The sequence below is a fragment of the Heterodontus francisci genome, chromosome 46 (genome assembly GCF_036365525.1).
Source record: "Heterodontus francisci isolate sHetFra1 chromosome 46, sHetFra1.hap1, whole genome shotgun sequence".
Taxonomy (NCBI): domain Eukaryota; kingdom Metazoa; phylum Chordata; class Chondrichthyes; order Heterodontiformes; family Heterodontidae; genus Heterodontus; species Heterodontus francisci.
In genome coordinates, this window is record NC_090416.1 from 7,039,661 (window position 1) to 7,050,195 (window position 10,535).

The 10,535-nt window shown below is 45.6% G+C and overlaps 1 protein-coding gene across 1 annotated transcript; it reads left to right on the top strand.

The window, feature by feature from the left end:
* Positions 1–3,327: 3,327 nt before the first annotated feature.
* Positions 3,328–4,149, top strand: LOC137356781 (neuropeptides capa receptor-like). The gene has a single exon (XM_068022540.1). The coding sequence runs from the start codon at positions 3,328–3,330 to the stop codon at positions 4,147–4,149; it is 822 nt and encodes a 273-aa protein (XP_067878641.1).
* The last annotated feature ends 6,386 nt before the right edge of the window (positions 4,150–10,535 follow it).

Below are 10,535 nucleotides of genomic sequence, written 5' to 3' on the forward strand. Positions count from 1 at the left end.
CCTGGGTGCAAAATGTAATCTCGGAAGAGGGACAGGCAATCTGTGTGGACCGCGAAGGCCCGATGCCTGGACGTGTGTATTACCAACTTGGCCTGGCTCTGGAGTAGACCAATGAGGAGATTCTCCTCCCAGCCCACCCCTCTCCTGACCAGGGGCCCAAAGATAAGGACGTGGGGTGGAAGTGCAGCAGGACCGTGAGGAATAGCCCCTTAAATACTCAAAGAGGGGCTACAATCTTGCACATTCCATATAATCAAGGAACACGGACTTGTCCAGACTATATTAATTACAGGTCGCCTGGGAGTCTGCGAATCTACTTAAAATCCTATTGCACGATACTGCCCTGTGCAGTCTATTCTCCAGGTCCCTGATGTAAAGGGGGAGGACTCCCGTATAGAGAGACGTCCATTCGGCATTCCCCTCACTGCCAGATAGCAACACAGACAGCCACGGCATGGCCAGGCAGCAGAAAAGGGAAAGGAAGTACATAGTATGCAGGAGCAGCTCATACAGGAAACCCCTCTGCCCCGTGCTGAATGGCACAGAGCAAATTTCAGAGGTGTGGCTCAGGTTGTGTGGGACCAACTCACGAGGAGGGTTTCGAGGCCTTAGTCTGATGAGCAGTCCCAGTCGTGCAAGGGTTAGCTTGCCGGGCATGCTTCAGACTCCCAAGCCCCATTGACACCTGCAGTGAAAGGCGTCCCAGAGGCTTCGACTACTCCTCCACCTGTCCTTCCCTCGAGCCGGCCATCAGGACAGCCAGAGCCCTCTTCTCCACCAGCTGGGTGCGCCCTGACTGGAGGCTACTATATTCCAGACTCTGAATTCAGCCCGGTAAAAGACAGGCAACTCACTCAGAGACGCGTGGTTAATGGTTGTATGTCATCTTGAATGCAGTGCCCCTGGTGGGAAAAAATCATCACCAGCATACATCATCTGGGAGAACTCTTGACATACAGGTATATCTACAGGGTCTGAAGGTGTAGAGTCAGCACCTGGGTGCAGATGCACAACAGTGACTGACCGCCCTCCTCAATTGGGAGACTCAGGACTGTGGCAGAGACCCAGTGTTTCCTCTTGCCACAGAAGAAATCAACGACCTCTTCCACATCTTGGTGGCAAAATTAGGGGGTAGGACAAAAGTGACCAACCAGTACCACAGCATCGAGGCCACCAGTTGGTTTATGACCAATGCAAATCCCCAACTGGAAAGCATCCAGAGCAATCATGCTCAGCGCCCCAGCCGAGTGGTGACTTTCACCTCCAACACCTGCCATTTTGCTGGCCAGGCTTTCACTGCGGGGCTCAGGTGAACTCGCACATAGGGGAGGTGCGTGCTGCTCCATGTAAAAAGGTGTGAACTCCTCTGGCAGGGAGTCCACCTGCCACTTACCCACCAGGGGTCTGGAACATTTCTCCCAATTGATCCTCATGGAGGAAGTGACAGGAAAGATCTGCTCACACTCGCGTATCCTCCACAAGTCAATGGGATCTGTGACTGTGAGGAGCATATCATCCACGTAAGCTGAGAGGACCATCCACATGTCCAGCCCATGCAGAGCCAAAACTGCCAACCTCCTGTGAAGCAGGCACGGAAATGATTCCACACAGAAGGTATATAATTGGCCAGACAAGGGGCATCCCTGATGTACTCCTCTCTCAAAGAGAAGGGGTGCCGTCAAGAACCTATTAACTTTCACCAGATATTCTGCGGTGGCATATAAAATTCAGATACAGGGCAAAAAATGCACAAACCTCTCTTTATGTCTGTCTCTATTTTCATTTCTCTCTTTGACACTGTCCAACTCTCGATATTTGCTGATTCTTGTTCATCGAATCGGAGATTGACAGAAGGAGCCTATCCGACCAGTTGTATTTGTGCCATCTTTTCGAAAGACCGATCTAATTAAAGAAAAAGAACAAAGAAAAAGAACAAAGAACAGTACAGCACAGGAACTGGCCATTCGGCCCTCCAAGCCTGCACTGATCATGATGCCTGCCTAAACTAAAACCTTCTGCACTTCCGGGGTCTGTAACCCTCTATTCCCATCCTATTCATGTATTTGTCAAGATGCCTCTTAAACATCACTATCGTACCTGCTTCCACCATCTCCCCCAGCAACAAGTTCCAGGCACTCACCACCCTCTGTGTAAAAAACTTGCCTCGCACATCCCCTCTAAACTTTGCCCCTCGCACCTTAAACCTATGTCCCCTGGTAACTGACTCTGACACCCTGGGAGAACGCTTCTGACTATCCACTCTGTCCATGCCACTCATAACTTTGTAAACCTCTATCATGTCGCCCCTCCACCTCCGTCATTTCAGTGAAAACAATCCGAGTTTATCCAACCTCTCCTCATAGCTAATACCCTCCAGACCAGGAAACATCCTGGTAAACCTCTTCTGTACCCTCTCCAAAGCCTCCACATCTGATACTGTCCTCCTCAATATTTGCCGGGGTGCTGATTTACTATAAACCTGTTATTACTCATGGTTAATGTAGTCCTCTTATTTTATTTAATACTCCATTCACTCCTGATTCTAGCCAATATGCCTGTTTATAACTGTATTTACCAAAGAATCACGATGATTGCATTTAAACAATGTGTTCAGCAGGAAGCCCTGTCACAAGTACAATAATTATATCCAACACCGAATGTGGTAACTAATGTACAAATGTAAAGCAAATTCTTTAAAACTGTTGTTCTTAATTCCAAACTTTTTTATAATTTCCCTGATCAAATCCTTTGTTTGGAGTGAACTTACTAACAATTGAGATTATTTGTTTCATTTGTTTTTCAGTGAACTCATTTCCGATCATGTTGTGATATGATTGAAATCCGTGCTGCCTGTCTAATTCTTAATTTCCTGTACAACAGCAAAATGCTGGAAATACTCAGCAGGTCTGGCAACATCTGTGGAGAGAGAAACAGAGTTAATGTTTCAGTTCATCAGAACTGGTAGTTCTTAGAGATGGAAGAGTTTATTTTAAGCCAGCTAGGCAAACGAGGGAGGTCGAGGATTTGATCAACATTGAGTTAATAATTTCAGGATCATCCTTTTGTCATTTAATCACACGTGCCTTCCACCGTATTATGGACATTCCAGTTTGTTCTTTTATGTCTAATCACTCCAATACATCACTGGATACAAAAACACATTTGAAAATTTCAATAAGTCTGCAGTCAAACTGGTAACTTTGCTCCCAGCCTGCTGTATAACTTCCCTCTTTATTTCCCTTCCTCACAGTTAACTTGGTGACGATAGTGATCCTGTATCGGGGAAAGTGCGGCCTCTCCAAATGTATCTCTCACTACATGGTTGCCATGGCAGCGGCGGATCTACTGGTCATTATACTTGACTTGATATTGAGGCACATTCCCATTATTTATCGGGAATATTTTCTTTTCCTGGAGTCCATCCCTGTCTGTAATATCCATGCTGTCCTGGTTTATGCAGTTACAGACTGTTCTGTCTGGTTCACCGTCACTTTCACCATTGATCGATTTGTGGCCATTTGCTTCCAGAAACTGAAAAGTAAATATTGCACAGAGAAAACGGCGGCTGTGGATTTGGGCACAGTGACGGTGCTGAGCTGTTTAAAGAACATAACCTGGTATTTTATATTAACAGGTTATTATCAGCTGGTGAATGAACCCTGGTTTTGTTGGGTTACAACGCGTGTTTACGACTCTCGGGTCTGGGCAACAATCGAGCTCCTCCATTACATTCTAACACCGGGAGTCGCATTTATGTTGATTCTGCTGCTCAATGCTTTCACTGTCAGGCACATTTTGGTGAACAGCAGAGGGCGCAGGAGACTCAGGGCTCAAAAACATTGGGAGAGTCGCAGAGACCCAGAGATGGAGAGCCGAAGGAAATCCATCATTTTACTGTTATCTATCTCTGCCAGTTTCATACTGTTGTGGGGAATGTTTATGATCTATTCGATTTGGTTTCGGATGCAGCAGCTTTTGATATCTGTGTACCTACCTGTTTTTCTGGGCGAAATGGGCTTCATGCTGCAGCTTCTGAGCTGCTGCACAAACACTTCGATTTATGCCATAACCCAGACTCAGTACAGAGAGCAGTTGAAGAATATGCTGAAATATCCCTTTACTCCAATTGTTAAATTCATGCAACGATGATAGGAACTGAATCACTGTCTATTTTCAGCAGATCCTCCTTTCATTTCACATTTCCAGCAGCCTGCCACTATGGTGACAGAGCTGAGGTCAGGGCCTGTCGCTATGGCGACAGAACAGGGACGGGGACTGTCGTGATGGTGAAAGAGCGGAGCGGGGCCTGTTCCCAATAGTGACAGAGGAGTGGGTGTGCCTGTTCTCCATGGTGTTGGGGAGTGGGCGGGGGGGGCTGTTCTCCATGGTGTTGGGGAGTGGGGGGGCTGTTCTCCATGGTGTTGGTGAGTGGGGAGGGGCCTCTACTACATGGTGATGGGGGAGTGGTGGAGGGGGCTGCTCCCCATGGTGATGGGGGAGTGGGGGAGGGGGCTGCTCCCCATAGTGACAGGGAAGTGGGGGTGCCTGCTCTCCATGGTGTTGGGGAGTGGTGGGGAGACTGTTCTCCATGGTGATGGGGAGGTGAGGAGATGGTGAGAGGATTCATCTTAAATTGTTCAAGATCTTCTCGAACACATTATAATGCTTTGTAATACTTTGTAAGTTTTATGATCATTTATAATACTTTCCCACCCTTTATAAAACTTCGTCATTCTTTCGAAATCTTTACAATCCTTTCTAATATTTTATGAGCCTTTACTGCACTTTGTATTCCTTTAGAATCCTTCATAACCCTTAAAACACTTCATAACACTTCATAAACTTTCTTAAGCATTTATAGCCCTTTATAATGCTTTGTAATCATTTATAACCCCTAAAACTCTTCATAATATGTCATAACCATTTATAACAATTCAGAATCCCTCAAATATTTACAGTTCTTTATAATTCTCTTTCACCCTTTATAATGTTTAAAACCTTTAAAATTCTTAATAATACTTTGCAATTTGTATAAGCCGTTATAATCTTTATAATCGTTTGAAACCCTTTATAAGCCTTCATAATACTTTGTAACCCTTCATAACCTTTATAATCCTATATAACACTTGATAATATTTGTGAAATATTTCCTGCCCTTTGTAATCCTTCATAACCCTTGTAAGATCCGTTGTAATATTTACAAAATTTATAATATGTTATAACTATTTATGATCATTTATAACTTTTGTTAATCCTTTATATTGCTTTATACTCTTATATAAACGTCAATAATCATTTATAATATTTCATCGCACTTTATAATTGTTCAACATACTGTATAATACTTGTAACCATATATTATCCTTTATAAACATTCAAAATTATTTATAATATTTTCTAATACTTTGCAACACTTCATAATCTGCATAACCCTTGATGATAATTCCTTTATAACCCATATAGCACTTTATAATCCCTTATAATTCTCAATAATTCTTTATAAATGTTTATAATCCTTCACCATCCTTTCAAAAGCTTTAAAATCCTTCATAACTTTTGTGATCTTTTATTGTACTTCATACCCCTTTCTAAAATCTTATAATCCTTTAAATGTATTATAATTATTTATTATCCTTCATAATACTTGAAAACCCTTTATAAAACTTGATAATCATTATCGCATGGCTCATTTTTTACAATCCTTTTATAAAATTAAACAGTCATTTATAACACTCAAGAATCATTTAGAACCATTGTAATCATTCGAACACTTTATAATATTTAATAACACTTCACACTTATTTATAATCCTTTATAAACCTTTATGTAGAGGGAAGGAGGAAGGCTGGATAAGGAATGTGAACAGCTTTGTCTCTCGATGTTAGTTATTGCGAGAGAGGGAAAAAAAGGAGACTGGATAAGGAGTGTGCACAACACTAGCTGCCACATAGATTTACATAGAAGGATGGAGGGAGGCTGGATAAGGAGCGTGCATTGCTCTACTCTACATAGTGGATAGAGAGGGATGGAGAGAGACTGGATAAGGAAGGTGCATTGCTCTGCACTCCACATAGTGGATATATAGAGGGATGGAGGGAGGCTGAAGAAGGAGGGTACCTTGCTCTGCACTCCACATAGTGGATATGTAAAGCAATGGAGGGAGGCTGCAGAAGGAGGGTGCCTTGCTCTGCACTCCACTTCGTGGATATGTAGAGGAATGGAGCGAGACTGGATAAGGAGGGTGCATTGCTCTGCATTCCACATCGTGGATATATAGAGGAATGGAGGGTGACAGGATAAGGAACGTGCATTGCTCTGCACTACACATGGTGGATATATAGAGTGATGGAGGGAGGCTGGTTAAGGAGGATGCATTGCTCTGCACTCCACATAGTGGATATATAGAGTGATGGAGGGATACAGGATAAGGAAGGAGCATTGCTCTGTACTCCACATAGTGGATATATAGAGGGATGGAGGGAGGCTGAAGAAGGAGGGTACCTTGCTCTGCACTCCACATAGTGGATATGTAAAGCAATGGAGGGAGGCTGCAGAAGGAGGGTGCCTTGCTCTGCACTCCACTTCGAGGATATGTAGAGGAATGGAGCGAGACTGGATAAGGAGGGTGCATTGCTCTGCACTCCACATCGTGGATATATAGAGGAATGGAGGGAGACTGGATAAGGATGGTGCATTGCTCTGCACTCCTCATAGTGGATATATAGAGTGATGGAGGGAGGCTGGTTAAGGAGGGTGCATTGCTCTGCACTCCACATAGTGGATATATAGAGTGATGGAGGGATACAGGATAAGGAAGGAGCATTGCTCTGTACTCCACATAGTGGATATATAGAGGGATGGAGGGAGGCTGGATAAGGAGGGTGCATTGCTCTGTACTCCACATAGCAGATATATAGAGGGATGGAGGGAGACTGGATAAGGAAGGTGCATTGCTCTGCACTCCACATAGTGGATATATAGAGGGATGGAGGGAGGCTGGATAAGGAGGGTGCATTGCTCTGCACTCCACATAGTGGATATATAGAGGGATGGAGGGAGGGTGGATAAGGAGGGTGCATTGCTCTGCACTCCACAAAGTGGAAAAATAGAGGGATGGTGGAAGGCTGGATAAGGAAGGTGCATTGCACTGCACTCCACATAGTGGTTATATAGAGGGATGGAGGGAGACCGGATAAGGAGGGTGCACTGCTCTGTACTTCACAAAGTGGATATATAGAGGAATGGAGCGAGACTGGATAAGGGAGGTGCATTGCTCTGCACTCCACATAGTGGATATGTAGAGGGATGGAGGGATGCTAGATAGGAAAGGTGCATTGCTCTGCACTCCACATAGTGGATATATAGAGGGCTGAAGGGAGACTGGATAAGGAGGTTGCATTGCTCTGCACTCCACATACTGGATATATAGAGCGATGGAGGGAGACTGGATAAGGAAGGTGCATTGCTCTGCACTCCACATAGTGGATAAATAGAGATATGGAGGGAGTCTGGATAATGAGGTTGATTTGCACTGCACTCCACATATTTGATATGCAGAGGGATGGAGGGAGGCAGGAAAAGGAGGGTGCATTACTCTGCACTCCACATAGTGGATATATAGAGGGATGGAGGGAGACTGGATAAGGAAGGTGCATTGCTCTGCACTCCTCATAGTGGATATATAGAGGGACGAAGGGATGCTGGATAAGGAAGTTGCATTGCTCTGCACTCCATATAGTGGAGAAAGAGGGATGGAGGGATGCTGGATAAGGAAGGTGCATTGCTCTGCACTCCACATAGTGGATATATAGAGGGATGGAGGGATGCTGGATAAGGAAGGTGCAAAGCACTGCACTCCACATAGTGGACATATAGAGGGATGGAGGGAGACTGGATAAGGCGGCTACATTGCTCTGCAATCACAGAGTGGATGTATAGAGGGATGGAGGGAGACTGGATAAGGAGGGTGCATTGCTCTGCACTCCACATAGTGGATATACAGAGGGATGGATGGATGCTGGAATAGGAGGGTGCATTGCTCTGCATTCCACATAGTGGATATATAGAGGAATGGATGGAGGCTGGATAAGGAAGGTGCATTGCTCTGCACTCCACATAGTGGATATATAGAGGGATGGAGGAAGACTGGATAAGGAAGGTGCATTGCTCTGCACTCCTCATAGTGGATATATAGAGGGACGAAGGGATGCTGGATAAGGAAGTTGCATTGCTCTGCACTCCATATAGTGGATATATAGAGGGATGGATGGAGACTGGATAAGGAGGGTGCATTGTTCTGAACTCCACATGGTGGATATATAGCGGGATGGAGGGAGACTGGATAAGGAAGGTACATTGCTCTGCACACCACATAGTGGATATATAGAGGGATGGAGGGATGCTGGATATGGAAGGTGCATTGCACTGCACTCCACACCGTGGATATACAGAGGGATGGAGGCAGACTGGATAAGGATGCTGCATTGCTCTGCGCTCCACTTAGTGGGTATATAGAGGGATGTAGGGAGGCTGGATAAGGAGGGTGCATTGCTCTGCATTCCACAAAGTGGATATATAGAGGGAATGAGGGAGTCTGGATAAGGAGGGTGCATTGCTCTGCACTCCACATAGTGGATATATAGACGCATGGAGGGAGACTGGATCAGGAAGGTTCAATGATCTGCACTCCACATAGTGGATATACAGAGGGATGGAGGGAGACTGGATAAGGAAGGTGCATTGCTCTACACTCCACATAGTGGATATATAGTAGGATGGAGGGAGACTGGATATCGAAGGTTCATTGCTCTGCACTCCGCCTAGTGGATATATAGAGGGATGGTGGGATGCTGGATAAGGAGGGTGCATTGCTCTGCACTCCACATCGTGGATGTATAGAGTTATGGAGGGATGCTGGATAAGGAGGGTGCATTGCTCTGCACTTCAAATAGTAGATATATAGAGGGATGGAGGGAGACTAGATAAGGAGGGTGCATTGCTCTGCACTCCACATAGTGGATATAAAGATGAATGGAGGGAGATTGGATTAGGAGGAAGCATTGCTCTGCACTCCACATAGTGGATATATAGAGGGATGGAGGGAGACTGGATAAGGAAGGTGTATTGCTCTGCACACCACATCGTGGATAAATAGAGGGATGGAGGGATGCTGGATAAAGAGGTTGCATTGGTCTGCATTCCACAGTGTTAATATATAGTGGGATTGAGGGATACTGGATAAGGAAGGTGCATTGCTCTGCACTCCGCATAGTTGATATGTAGAGGGATGGTGGGATGTTGGAAAAGGAGGGTGCATTGATCTGCACTACACATAGTGGATATATAGAGGGATGGAGGGAGACTGGATAAGGAGGGTGCCTTGCTCTGCACTCCTCATAGTTGATATATAGAGGGATGGAGGGAGTCTGGATAAGGAGGGTGCATTGCTCAGAGCTCCACATAGTGGATATGTGGAGTGATGGAGGGAGGCTGGATAAGGATGGTGCATTGCTCTGCATTCCACAATGTTGATATATAGAGGGATGGAGGCAGACTGGATAAGGAGGGTGCATTGCTCAGCGCTCCACATAGTGGATATGCGGAGTGATGGAGGGAGGCTGGATAAGGATGGTGCATTGCTCTGCATTCCACAAAGTTGATATATAGAGGGATGGAGGGAGTCTGGATAAGGAGGGTGCATTGCTCAGCGCTCCACATAGTGGATATATAGACTCATGGAGGGAGACTGGACAAGGAAGGTGCATTGCTCTACACTCCACATAGTGGATATATAGTGGGATGGAGGGAGACTGGATATAGAAGGTCCATTGCTCTGCACTCCACATAGTGGATATATAGACGGATGGAGGGAGACTGGATAAGGAAGTTTCATTGCTCTGCACTCCACTTAGTGGATACATAGATGGATGGAGGGAGGCTGGAGAAGGAAGGTGCCTTGCTCTGCACTCCACATAGTGGATTTATAGAGGGATGGAGGGAGACTGGATAAGGCGGGTGCATTGCTCTGCACTCCACATAGTTGATATGTAGAGGGATGGTGGGATGTTGGAAAAGGAGGGTGCATTGATCTGCACTACACATAGTGGATATATAGAGGGATGGAGGGAGACTGGATAAGGAGGGTGCCTTGCTCTGCACTCCACATAGTTGATATATAGAGGGATGGAGGGAGTCTGGATAAGGAGGGTGCATTGCTCAGCGCTCCACATAGTGGATATGTGGAGTGATGGAGGGAGGCTGGATAAGGATGGTGCATTGCTCTGCATTCCACAATGTTGATATATAGAGGGATGGAGGGAGACTGGATAAGGAGGGTGCATTGCTCAGCGCTCCACATAGTGGATATGCGGAGTGATGGAGGGAGGCTGGATAAGGATGGTGCATTGCTCTGCATTCCATAAAGTTGATATATAGAGGGATGGAGAGAGTCTGGATAAGGAGGGTGCATTGCTCAGCGCTCCACATAGTGGATATATGGACTCATGGAGGGAGACTGGACAAGGAAGGTGGATTGC